The 14,294-nt window shown below is 40.7% G+C and overlaps 1 protein-coding gene across 1 annotated transcript; it reads right to left on the bottom strand.

The window, feature by feature from the left end:
- Positions 1-231: 231 nt before the first annotated feature.
- pitx1 (paired-like homeodomain 1) lies at positions 232-10,719 on the bottom strand. Its single transcript, XM_041801733.1, has 4 exons — positions 10,674-10,719; positions 5,865-6,014; positions 4,516-4,718; positions 232-1,418 (listed from the first exon to the last, which is right to left on the bottom strand). The coding sequence occupies exons 1-4, from the start codon at positions 10,717-10,719 to the stop codon at positions 870-872; spliced, it is 948 nt and encodes a 315-aa protein (XP_041657667.1). The 3' UTR covers positions 232-869.
- Positions 10,720-14,294: the final 3,575 nt, after the last annotated feature.

Below are 14,294 nucleotides of genomic sequence, written 5' to 3'. Positions count from 1 at the left end.
GGGCCCTGAGGAACCACTGCCTAAGACCCTTGAAAATCTTCGTTTTTCTGACATAGACCATGAAAACCTCCTAGGTTAACAGTCTCCGGATCCTTTTGCCCCTCTTTGTAATAACCACGACCACTCTGGCTGAAACAAAGACGCCTCTTAAAACATATAGCGTAAATAAACCTCTCATTTCCTGGAGTTTATTCAAACAAACATGTAACCATAAACACATGAGGACTTTGATTCACCTTATACAGTCTCTAGTCTGATAAAGTCTTACATTATCGTACAAAACACGTTGCACTCAAGTTAAACATGCGGGGTTTTCTATCTCAAACATTTCAGGATTAAAGTCAGTGAATAGGAGGGGCCACCCTGCACAGGCGGATAACATACAGCACACAGAAGCAGTATAAAATATGTACAATGTGGGCTCGGTTACTTTCCTCTTCTATTGAGTCTGGATTTATGAAATGCTCCACATTTGAATTTGTTGCGATTCTTGATTTGGTCGAAAAGCCCCCGCCCTCCTCCACAGCTGGTCTTCAAAGCAAGCAAAAGAAAACATCCCATCATCTGTTTTCATGTTAAGCCTGTATATTTTTACATTTAGATATTTACAATGCAGCAATGTTACATGTCTTCATCATTAAAAAAAAATCCAAAACTGGACATTTAGATTGCTGTGCAAGTTCATTGGTAAACACGTAAAACCCGCATAATCCATTTTTCTTTTTCTTTTATTTTGAAAGGTGTTTGTAACTGATCCAGTTTAGTCGTCTTTGATTTCCCCCCTCAGTCCGCAGATGGCCTGTAAGCTCTGCACGTGTCTGTTTATCACATAGATTCATTTCTATTTAGAGGACCTTACAGCCGGCCCGTCAGCTGTTGTACTGACACGCGTTGAGGCTCGAGCCCGGACTCTGCAGGCCGCTGTATCCAAAAGTTGGGTGCTGTTTGGATTTGAGTCTGAGGGTGGCCAGGCTGGAGTTACAAGTGTCCCGATAGACGCTGTACGGAGAGCCAGGAGGCCCGTACGGACACGCGGACGACGACATAGCCGAGTTGATCCCGGAAGTGCCAATCCCGTTCAGGTTGCTGATGTTGTTGAGGCCCGGGGTGGGCATGCCCGGCACGGCGGAGTGGCCCATCCCGGACGCCATGGTCATGGAGGAGATGGAGTTAGGCGCAGAGAACATGGACTGTGAGGTGAGGGGGCTCATGGAGTTGAAGAAGGTGAAGTTCTTGGTGGAGAGCGGCGCCGGGGTGAGGCCTTTGTTGGTCCAGTTGTTGTAGGTGTAGGCCGGGTACATGTCGTCGTAGGGCTGCATGAGGCCGCTGAACTGAGGCAGGTAGCTGTTCTTACACAGGTCCATCTGCTGGTTCCGCTCGCGCTTCCTCCACTTCGCCCGCCGGTTTTTGAACCACACCTGCACGAGACACAAGGTTACATAAAATAAAAAAATGCCACATTTAATTTGAAAAAGAAAGTGTGTTTTTCAGCAGAAAAACGAAACATTTTAAAAGTGTGTTTATATGAAAGACGACGCGCCATTTTTTTTCTATATTATAAAGTAAATTCTAGTTTGGACTCAATTTTTCCAACAGGTGTTTAACTGCTGCCTTCACGGTCTGATGGAAAACACACAACGGGAGCTATTCAGACCTTAATAATAATAATGATAATGATAATAATAATAATAATAATAATAATAATAATAAAGAAACGTTCAGATTGCGTAAAATCGGTAACTTGAAGGCGCATCCAACCTGTAAAAACAGCGAGCCTAAGCTTCGTCATTGATGGACAGCTTTTAAAAACATCTGCTGATGCTCCCACAAGTCTCACGTTGTTTAAAACATTCCCTAAACAGAGCAAAACTGATCTGGATTGTGCTTTCAGATAGAAGTTTAGAAGTTTATTTACCTCATGCTCGAGCTCAAAAGTATTTATTTACAAATGTCCAGAAAAAAATCCGCTCGTGTCTTACAAAACTAGAAAATAACACTTTTTCCGATTGAAATGTATCCTCTGTTTGACAGGAACAAAGTCCTTATTCTGAGATTGTATACAAGATTTGTTATGACATTTTTTTTCTTTTGCTTTTCAGGGAAGGGATGCAACTTAAAAAAAAAATCCTCAGCTGTAAATCTGTGAGTCAGGAGCAGAGGAGCAGCTGCTCTGCAGCATTAATCTAAACCTTCATAATCCGTTAACTGTCGTTTTAATCTGCACAAATTCAAAGATGGACTGTAAACAAAATTCTTTAAAAAAACACACATTTGCGCACAACGAAAAGTAAGTGTAACACCTTTAATGCTCGATCATTTAAAGATTATTTTGAATTTTGAAACCATATTTATCAGAGTTTTGCTGCGATATCTAAAACAGGCTTCAGCGCGAGGATGTGGACCTTTTTGTAATTTTTTAAAATATCAAATATTCTGTGCTTGTGAGAAACTTGGTCGCAAAATTACGATTTATCCATGTGCTGTAACAAAAAAAAAAAAAAAAAAAAAGAGAAAAAAATCTCCAATTCAATATTAAATTTAGGAAATAATAAAGGTAAAGTAACATAACAAATATTGCAGCATAACTAGTTGGCATATTGTTGAACACTTTTTGTCATTAACTGCTGATAAATGTCTGAGTGTAAATATGTGTACGTCAGGTCAAAAGCACGTGTGCCTGTTTAAAGACATACCCGTCTGTTTGGCTCAGATTGTCTAAAATAAAACCAACTCGAGTAAAACACGATTGAAACACTCAGCAGAAAAGAAAAAAAAAAACACAATGAATCAGAAAAATTCAGCCTGGATTTTCTCACTGACGTCGGTCAGCGTGCACTCAGCGAGTCATTTTTAATTCATAGTAAAAACAGTTTACAGAAGGCCTCATCCGGCGGGCTCGCGCAGACTATTTGGAGCGGAGCAGGGATCAGGGCACTGCGGACAGACTGTCCACACAAATGTGAGCGATGGGACAGAAAGCTGAAACACACTGGCTGCTTTTCACGCGGAGCACCGCCTCCGCTCGTGGGGGCTTTTTTTTTTTTTTTTTTTTTTTTTTCAAACCGAGAAAAAAATAGTGCATTTAAATATCACGGTTTTGCGCTAAATAGTGTCATTATTCCACACTGCTCGACTGCAAATTTCTTTACATAAATATCTCAATAGGCTATCTGTCAAGCTTGAAGTGGCATTTAAAGGTCAAGTCCAACACTTAAAAATGTCCAAACATGTTACTAAGCAGCTCCTCAGAATCATTTGATGAATCAAAAAACTCCTCAGGACTTTTGTTTTGTTTTTATTTAGTAAGGCTGTCCAAATTTTAAAGGAGCTCCGCTAAACTCCTCAAATAAAAACCCAACATTTTAATCAAACGTTCCATCCCTTTCCTGTTCTCTTGAATATGTGTGTACTGTTTCAGTGTTATTGGTGGATAGGAGCGGTCTACCAGGCGCTAGCTTCTATTAATGAAAAGCTAACTGCTTTGTTTGATGTTTGACGCACAGGAGCAGCAAACCTGCGTGTTCACAGTGCGTGGAAATGTTTCTATATCTGTGAGCCCTTTTGAAACATCAACGTTACGTTCCTGCTCCCCAAATCTAAGTTTCTTATCATTAAGAAATACAAAATACAAAGTAAAATATTCACTTTAAATAAAACAAAGGCGCACTGTTGCACTGATCTACATTTGTCTCCTCCTCTGAGACAAATCCGGCTCCAAATTGGGGATGATGTCATCAAAGATTAATTCCCATTGGTTCCATTAGCAGCAGATACACCCCAACAAGGCTGTAAACCTCCACCATACTGAAATCAGTTTTCTAAAAGTGCACGTTTGCTAGAATTAAAAAACGCGCGCTGTTGGTAATTGCGCACGTGCTTAATAATGGAAGACTTGTGCTGTGGTGAAGCGTAGCTGTCAGTCAGGGATGACTGCAACTTAATATCTGATAGCGTCTAAGCTGTGCCCTCCTTCAGCTTGTCTTAATGTTTGATCGCACACTTGGTGAGACGTTCCCAGTCACTGCAGTGTTTTGAGCTGAGCCGTGCCACACAGCTGCATTTGCATTTGATTCAGTGAAAACTAATTAATGGCTTCTCATTTGACTGGGTGGAATATCAGCATTAATTTTGCTGCGTGAAATTCTCCGACAGATTTGAGACATCTTCATGGCGTTTAAACCGTCTGTGTTTAAGCAAATCACTGAGCAATTTTGTATTAAAATCAGCGACCAAAGATTGTTCGCATGCATCTGATTTTAAGCGCAACAATTTGAATAATTTAATTTCTTTAACGCTTGAAACATTGTTTATTATTTCCCCTCCATTAATAATTTTTGTAATTCTGTTTTCTTGTATTGATTGTATAATTCTTTGGCTTAATGTGAGTTCAAACTTTATTTTTTTATTTACAAAATAAAATAGGAATTCTCCCTGATAAGACGGCTCACTATGTGTGTCTAACCGTCTTTACGCACGCTTAACGCACACTTTACGCACGGCCTGCCGGTCCCTTACCCGCACTCTGGCCTCGGTCAGGTTGGTCCACACGGCGATCTCCTCCCTGGTGCTCATGTCCGGGTAGCGGTTCCTCTGGAAAGTCGCTTCCAGCTCCTGCAGCTGCTGGCTGGTGAAGTGAGTCCGCTGCCGCCGCTGCTTCTTCTTCTTGGGATCGTCCGCGTTGCCGTCATCGCTCCTGTGTTCAGCGCTCCTCTCCTTCTCTGCGGATCATAAATAAGAATAAAAGGCCTTTAATCTCCATCCATTAAGCTCTCTTCATTATAAACAAGAAAAAAAAGGAAATATTTGACTTAAAAGTATTTACATTTTAGAAATTATGCGCCAAAATGAAGCTTAAACGCTCTGAAAGAAAGGGCCTGTCAGCGTAAATAAGCTACATCAGAGTTATAAATAACTCTCACAGTATTTTTCTTCCATAGAAATATTCACCAGAGTAGAAGTGACACATTAAGCCAAACATTTACAAACATGTCTGGAACCTTACATGGATTATTTCAAACACTCAGATGTGCCTCGCTGTGCTTTGACACATCAATATGACTTTCTTTACGACGAGGTCTGCCCACCCTTATCTCCTCTCTGCTATCTTGTATTCTTCTTGTCCTAACAAGGTCTGCTTGTTAAGCTGCGGGGTCAACACGTGCAAAGGTTCATGACGAAACGGGAATAGTCTCTCTGGGTGTTGACCACCTTTAAACCGCAGCTTACTTTTCAAATGCCAGCCCCAAAAATAACGCCAACAACGGAGGCTTTCTCTGTAAATGTCAATAAAAGGATAAAAAAATCAAATGAATTTTACAAAAGCTGCAAAATTGAGGGACAAAGCGCCTAAATAAGAATTTCAAAAACCTACCCTGATGCTTTTAGTGTGGACTGGTACACAAACCTATTATTTATGGTTTAGTTTCGATGTATTCTCTGACAGCAGGCCGGGCTGTTGTGCACATTTTTCTCTGACAGACATCGGGATCTTGCCAAGTGTTTCGCCTTGCCAGCATAAACAAAAAATGGGGTGTAACTGCACCAAAATTGGACTATTTTTCCCGCTCTGTTTTATTGATGCGTAGAGCAAAAACAAACCAAACTTAGAGCAGCTTTAAGTGCGTTTCGACGTTTTTTTCCCCCCAAGCGCTTTTGGCACCAAAACACACAGCACTGGAAGAGGCACCAGCAACACAACGGCTCTGGAACCAACAGATTTTTTCCTCCTAATTTTCCGCTTTTTTGAAACTGATATGAAGCCTCTGTGACTGCCTGTCGTAAACGTGGTTATGGAGACGTTAAAAAAACCTGTTATTGTACTCAGAAGAAAGAGTGGAGCCGCTAAAAGCTCTCTGACTGTGTACCTGCCAGCTCTGTGTCTGAAGACTCGCTGCTTGAGTTCTCTAAAGTTTCTCGGCTGCTGTTGGAAGTTCTCGGTAAATGAAACGCGGGGGCCACGTCGCGGGGCGGCGGTGCTCTCACGCCCTCTGCGATTCTGTCCAAATTCATTCCACCTTGAAGAGAAGGATGCGGACACAGTGAGGAATCGGGGTGAATCCTTGAGTGCACAACGCTCTCACCCCCTCAACAGCCTACAAAAAAAAGTCCGCTGCCAGATACGCACACCACGACATGAGAGGACGAGCCACGCAGGGAGAACTTCCACCTGTTCATCCACGATTGGAAAAAAAAAATAAGACTCGGAAATAGCAAAAGCTGCTCCCTTTCCTCTCTTCAGTGACGGCCCAGTGCGCGTTCCTCTTCTGTTCATGACAGGGAAAGCTTCTGTCCGAAGGGGAAGCTCATAGCAGAGATCCACCCATCTAACCTCCCCTAAAATGAGCCAGTCCCACCCACTGAGCCTCCCCGCTGCAAGAAAATATCCACCCAGACAAGATACAGTGACGTCAAGCTCCAACGGCTAAAAAATCATGCTATTAATCATTAGATCTCAGGTTTTGACGCATGCAAATCAGTGCAAATTTAACTGGCGTGAAATGCGAATTAGCGCATTCTTTTACTATTTATTCTACTCCAGTTTCTGACTTTTCCCCACACAAGACTAAACCTTTAGTCAGAGGAATTTTTTAAAGCGCTCTGTTCACTTTTCTCACTCCTCGGGAGCGCGCAGTGCAGCGCTTTGCAGCCTGGGAGTAAAAGGCCTTTTATTCGTGCAGGCATGTTTGAAATTTGCCCAGTGCGATGCAGAAGGGTGCGCTTATGCACACAGAAAGCGCGCGCGCGCGCGCACCCAATGTATATCTCGGATATGTGTTGAGCTGAATAAACATTTGCCATCTATCGCAGGCTTGCTCAGTTACTCTTTCCTCTGTGTGAAAAGTGGCCGATGATGTGGGGATTATTGTGTGTATGAATGACCCGCACTGTTAACTGTCGCTCTATCAGCTCACTGTCCCACCACAAATAAACATTCACGACTAATAAAAGCAGCCAGATCAGAGCTTTCAGTGCTGCAGAGCAAACACCGTCCACCAAAAACAGTCCAAATCTTTCAATTAGAACATCTGTCCGCGTGACCGTCCACTTTTCTATCAAATGCAATAATAAAATCTTAACATGCACTCAGAGGACTGACTTAACTCCAAACCTGTCAACGCAAATCCTCTTATTATTGATCAGACTACAGATAACATGTGTGCAGCTCCTGAGAGCTGTGATGCTGGCGCGGACTGACGCACAAAGGCAGCCGGGGTTAGGAATGCGTGCATAATGCTCTATAAATGTTTGACCCAGCCATATTTAGGCTATTTTAAATTCTCACCTGACCAAGACATGAAAGAGGCTATAAATAAATAAATAAAATATTCACCTCTTTTTTTTTTTAATGATTGTGTCCCAGCCGCGTTCTAATCTATCATTCGTGACGCGCAGTCTCAGTAGAACTGGCACATCCCGCAGATAAAGTGGACTGATACTCTGAACTGACTGCAGCATGTGTCTGGTGCAGAGCTGCAGAGCGTCGTCCAGATGTTGACTTCATCCAGATGTTGACTTTCAATTCTTCTCATTTTGAGCTACACAGCAGTATGGTCGCAATAATGCAGCAGCTGCAAAATAAATAGCCTTTTTTTTTCCTAAACAAACGTCTGATTTGGTCCAAAACGCTTCAGTGGTAAAAGGAAGTGTAATTTTTCCGTTTCGGCGCTTGTCTAGCTCGGATGGCGCATTTGATATCTAATGATTTTAGCGCATCATTTGTGCGGTTTTCCCTACAGTCTATGGAGGATCCACCACAGAAGTCACCATTTCTTCTGTATAAATATCGGGAAACTGGATGCAGTTATTTTTATGTTAAAATGCAAAGCGTTGTCACTATGCAGCTCCAGCGTGCGCCATGACGGCCTGACAGTGACGTGTTACAAGTTTGCCCCTTAAGCATAGTGTTCTTAATTTGTCCTGCGCAGACGCATGAGTGCGTAAAATGGCTTTTTGGGAGATTTTGCGTGAAAAAAGAAAGGTATCATCTGGATTAAACGCTTTAATTGTAAAAGAAAATGTCATTTCTCAGTCTGAGCAGCTGTCTAGGTCTGATGATTTAGTTGATGCCTTTATGCTGATCTTAGCGCATCATGGGAAGCCAAGAGCGGACTTTTTTTTTGGATCAAGACCTTTTTCTGCTAAAATAAGAAGTCAAGCTTTAAAAAGACATCTACAAGATAAATCTTTATAATCTGTTCTTCTTGATGATTATATTGAATCTCAGTTATTTCAGTTTAAAAGCAAAGTGTTGCCACTCTGCTGTTCCACCGTGCGCCATGATGGCGCGTTTACAGACCTGTTACAGGTTCGTTACAAAAAAATTGTTGTGCAACTTCAGAAAACAGCTGAAAGTGTGTAATCAAAGAAATGCACTTTGAGTCTCCTCTGCATCCTGAGCCCAGCTGAGCTGCCCTCACGCGGAGGTTCGGCCCTCCTGTGTCAGGTAAAACGCTCCCTCACCGTCTGAGACCCGGACTGTCACCGGCGCCAGTCTCGAGCGTTTTGGGCCTTTGTGTGTCTGTGACTTCTGACATGAGATCCCCGTCCAACCGGAAAACTCCCCAAGGCCTTTTCAACAGACAATTGTGCGAGCTCTTAACAGTCACTTTGCCTTTTCCAGTTTTATTTGTAGAGTTTTTTTTTTCTCCTCTGCGCAGCGCTCTACTGAGCGTTAGGCGCTCATGTGAAGCTCTGTCGCAAAAGGCACCATTTATTCTGCAAAAAATATCAAGAAACTGGATGCAATTGTTAGAATGCAGAGCGTTGCCACTACGCAGCTCCAGTGTGCGCCATGATGTCCTGTCACTGTTATAAGTTTGTCCCTTAAGTATCTTCTTAATCCCCTTGGCGCAGACACGTGTGCGTAAAATGGTTTTTAAAAGATTTTGGGCAAAAACGGAGCAAACTAAAACACCAGCATTGTGTTGATATGACCCCAAGAACCTTCACGATCATCTAACAGTGTCAGCAGGTGGTATTTACTATGCACTCTGCGAAACTCGAATCGTCACCATGCTTTGGGGTTAGTGGGTGCACTTATACTGCTGTGGGTTGCTCATACAGTAAATGGAGAGTCAGACTTTAAAAGGTGGAAATAGCAGCACAGAAGGTAAGAACTAAATCAAGAAGGATGACTCTAAGAAAATCACTGGATTTTCAGCCCGTGGAGACCCTCCTAGTTTATCCTCCAGCTGATATTTCGGCCTGATAGATGGGGGTAATCTAAATAGTCATCCTCCTCGGCCCGCGCCCCGCTCCTCCTCCGCTCTGTTGGCCACTTGCGTGTGATGGATGACTTAAAAAGCCTTTCCATCCGGCAGGACAGGTTAAAGGCCAGTGGCAGAGCAAACACTCATATTTTTCCGCCAAGAAGTGAAAATAAACTCCGAGGACGCCGTTAATCTCACACCAAACACGCAGAGGACTACAGTCCTGAGATGTTCTTTTTTTTTTTTTTTTTTTTTTTTTTTTTTTTTGTCCCCTGACAAAGTCGAGCTAATTAACCACGGGGCCCAAAAACAAAGCAGACAGAACATTAAAGGTGGCACAGCAGCAGCAGAGATGTAACAGGACACGGTGCGTAACTGGAGAAGGACACAGCTGATTGTTTCCATGGTGACGGTTTATGTGCTCGGTCCAAGGCCTGTTTGACCTGCAGCCTGACAACCAACAAACAAGCTGACCGGGGTGGGGTGGGGGGTGGGGGGGAGTCCAGGTATAAATAAAGCAATAATGTGCACACTAACACGGAGAAACGTTTATAAGAGATGCGTAAAAACGACAGTAAAATATAAGATACTCTTAAAATGACTTCCTGGTTATTTCTTGATCAGCTGCTGGTTGAAACATTTGTAGGATTCATAACATAAAATCAGGTGGGATTAAGCTGTAAATGTTTGATATCTATCAAAATAAAGAAAAAGTTTTCCTCACATCCTCATATTGGAACTTTATTTACCTGAAAGTTCTCCTTTTATAGAACAAACACAATCATCACAAGTCTGACATTTTTCAGCCAAATATTCCTCACCATATTTACAACTCAGATAAGTTAGATTTTTTTCTAATTATGAAACTTTAAAGCAGAGGCTGCATTCACAATGCGTAAAACCGTTCCCCCTTTAAAGCGCATTTTTAACCTTTTTCCCTCGTGTGAATGCCCTCAAACTTCGCGTATTTTCCATTTTTATGTCTGGATTTTACTGCCTTTCTTTAGTCTGATTAAGGTTTGAAGAATACCTTCCACAACACATTTTAAAATGTTCCATGTAAAGTGGAAACAACCCTCCTTAGTCCCTGATTTGATGGTTTTCTCTTTTCCAAAATGCAAAACATTTCACCAGGAAATCATCTCCAGAAAATAGCAGGGACACAATCATAAATTCCTGCGTAAAAGCCTCATTTAGCTACAAAGTTTTAACCGCTGTGCTCTGCTTTCATTTGAATTCTGCACGCTCTATTTGCGTCTCTTTTCCCTGTGTTTCCGCATGCCCGCGTTAATGACGCGCGCGTTGATGCAACACTTTCTCTATCGGACACATTTTGACATTTAAAAGCAAATGCATGTCACGCAGTTGTGATCCAGCGAACAGCACCCTTCTTTTCTAGCTTTAGAAGCCAGGTCTGTAATTTTCCTCACATGTAACACAAAGAGCAATGAGAACAAGACTTACCAGAGTCTCCACATGAAATCCCATTCTTGGACAGATTCAGTTCCATTCCAGTTGCCTGGGGGAAAAGAAAATATTTAATAAAACTAAGGGCTATTTCTTCTTAGTTGCTTTCTATGAAGAATACAGAAACATATGGTCAAACAAAATAAATGATTCTAACATCTAAAAGACTTTTTCTGTTGCCACAAGACCCTCTCAGGCCTTTGCACTTTTTCTGCGCTCTTATTTTCACGCTTCTATTTTTAGAAGACTAAAAATGATAAATCACCATAGAAGACATCACAATTAAAACCAAAACAAAAACGACCCTCTCTTTAAATATCAACCTCTCCAAATGTTCTCGTGATTGCACTTCAGTGTAAAGACATGCCCACGCGGCTGTGTGTTTTGGGGCTTCTCTATCGCTAACACAACACACACCCCCAAAAAAGTTTACCTTTGCCATGACAGTGTGTGAACACACGCACGCAGCCTCTCTTATCTACAGGAATCCCTTCGCTGCTCTCTGTCCTCAGTAAATCTTCCTTCCTCTCCCTCCGCGTTCTCACGCTTCGTGCTGCAGTCGCGTGCACTTACGATTCATTTTGCTTCATGAAGGCATCAGCAAGGGATAAGATATGACAGAAAGGGATCAATCTGCATAATAATGATATTTTCGACAGTGTTGTTTCCTTCAAACGTCGCTGCAGCTGCTGTGCGTAAAATTGAATCCAGTGGCCTCTCTGCGGTCACTGCAGCCTCCCTGACCCCAGCTATCCTACAGCATGCTCTCCTTAATTGAGTTCTATTTGTCAGAATTTATTTCCTTCCTTTAAGCAGACACCAACGCGAACAAAATTCTGCAACATTTCATGCGTAAAAGAAACACGGCGGAATGCCAGACAGCCTCTGGAGTCCCTGATCTGCGGGCTGATATCCAGCGACCAGATGGAGAGGCTGTGTTTATTACTCACCAGTTTCTTCCCAACGGAGGAAGACGATAGAGGAAAAAAAAAAAAAAAAAAAGATAAAGCCTCAGATTTTCTCCATGCAGGTGTTCGGTAAATCCACTTTTACGCGTCGGCTGCGCGGAAACGCTGCGTCCGCGGTGATCAGCGCTTTGGTTGCGTCTCTGCGGCGCTGCCTTGGTTTTCTTCTCATTCGCAAACGCTCTGCAGCACGCCTCGTGGTGACGTCACCCCTCCCAACCACCACAGATACCACTTCACTACTGCTGCAATCGCCATCCATCTCCCACCCCTCAAGTTGTCATCTCCCCTGCATCTCCAGTCTTCTCTTCATCACTTAAATAAATGTTTAAAAAAAAAACATCCGTGTAATGTCATTGTCTCTCCTCTGTTGACATTTATATTTGTTAAAATATATTTTCAACAAGTTAATTTGCATTGTGAGCGCAGAAAGAAAAAGAATTACCAGGCAAAAATCATTCTTAATAATTACAAAAGATACTTTAAGGTCAGCTCATATTTTTTCCAAGCTTTTTTTGTATATATTAGTCATGGTTAGACATTACAAAGCTATGTGGAATTTATTAGCCACACAAAGAAACAAAGGTCCCCTGTTAAAAGTCAGCGTCTGAGACTGTAGGAGCAAAACGTCTTCAAAATCCACATTTCTGTTAAACAAAAAACAAAAAACAAAACAAAAACAAGGATATTAAAAATCCACCAGTCTTGTGTGGCTCCAAAATAAACGTTTCTGGTCAGTCCTGGTCTGACGTCTCGCGCATGGAGGGAGGAAAAAAATCGTCCTAGATTTAATTTGTTTTATTACACAGCACTGGTCGTCAGATATAATTGTGTCCTTTTTCTGCTCGTCACTGGGAAAATCCAAATTATTTAACGTGTGCAGTTAGGAGTATATTCATACAGAAAGTAATTTTCAGCAGAAATGTTCACTGGTAGTTTGGGTGATGCTGTGTTGATCTTTAAATTAGTTAATGATCTGGAATGAGCTGCGCCAGTCCATTGGCTTTTATCACTATCTTCTCTAGCTGTTAATTGATGCTAGTTTATTGCTGAAATTCCTATATTTTGAAGATTTTTCCCGTTGTATAACATTTATTTGAACTCTTTCATTGTGCTTATTTAATTTCCTGTCCTACGCCTATGGTGTGAACTAGTGCAGAGTTCAATCGATTTATAAAACTCGTAGAAATAATACTTTATATGAATTATTATTCATGATTAGTATCCTTATAATGCATTACAACACATCTATACCGATGTATAACCATAGTTATAAGCACTCATGACTATTTTTTTATGAATCATAACTAATTATAATCCCAGTGTCTATAATATACAGTACAATATAAAATGACAAAGTCTGAAACATGTTTACAAAGCTTGAAACAAAATGACAATAACCAAAACATTTTTACATTAAATAAAACAAATGTACAGTGCTTAACAAATGTATTAGACCACCTGTCATATGTGTCTCAGAGACCATCCAGCATCATGAAGTGCTTTAATGTGGACTCTTTCATTTTCAGTGAGCTCTCCACCTTTTACCATTTTGAACAGGAATGAGGAATTTCAAACTGAATTCACCTTTTTATTCCAAAATTTGAGCCGGCTCACTGGGCTTCTCTGAGAAGTCAGAAATTAATCAATAACATTCAACCACTAAAACTCATTTTTCTGTTCAGGAATGCAAGTAAATAACTATAATTTGACATATTAATCAAGAATTAATAATGTGCTTTACTATTTTTTCAGTTTTTTTTGTAAATCATTAAATTTGAAAATTCATGGTTAACAATAATAATTATATTTTAGCATTAAAAATATCATTTGGGTTAAAGAGCTTCTACATATTGGTGTATTAACCATTGAAGAAACATAAAAAATGATTTTGGTTTTACCAATTTTTACCAATGCTGTTAATTTAGGACAGCTGTGACATAAACCTTACTTTGGGTGGTTGTCTAATAAATTTGTTAAGCACTGTACATTAGTAAAACACTTTACAAATGAAAATAAAACTTTAGATTTAACAAAATAAATTTACAATTAAACATTTTTTTAACAATTCATGAAACAAATTAAAAAAATGTAAATCTTAAATTTACATTTTGGAAAAGTGTTTTGGACCGCAGAAATTTGTTTCAAGTCTTGTAAAAGTGTTTCAGGCTAAATTTGTTTCAATTTTTGTTGAAGTGTTTCACTTTATGCATTGGTTCAAGTTTGTTAAAAGTGTCTCAGACTTTATAAAATTGTTTCAAGTTTTGTAAAAGTGTTTCAGACTTTGTAAATATGATTCAAGTTATGTGAAATTGTTTTGGTCTTTGTAATTTTGTATTCCACCTGTAAAAAATGACGTCTTTACATGGGCTACTTAAAATGTGTTATAGTGTGCATGTCAGTAGCCTATCTATAACAATTCAGAACACTATAGAAATCATCATCATATATTATTGAAATTTTTATAACGACTAATAAGGAAAGTCAATACAACATATTTGCTGGCCAGCTGTTGTATTTGCAAAGATCAAAGCGTAAAGCTTCTTTTGCTGTGATTCATTCTGGTCATTCTCTGCCATTAGAAGCATGGTGCTCTAATGTTCTTAGTCATTGTGAGTGGGCATTAAATGCTCTCAGTAAATTCGTGTAATTC

This window comes from Cheilinus undulatus, linkage group 12, assembly GCF_018320785.1.
Source record: "Cheilinus undulatus linkage group 12, ASM1832078v1, whole genome shotgun sequence".
Classification (NCBI taxonomy): Eukaryota; Metazoa; Chordata; class Actinopteri; order Labriformes; family Labridae; genus Cheilinus; species Cheilinus undulatus.
Note: the sequence above shows the minus strand (reverse complement) of the source record. Positions and strands in the feature narration are given on the sequence as shown.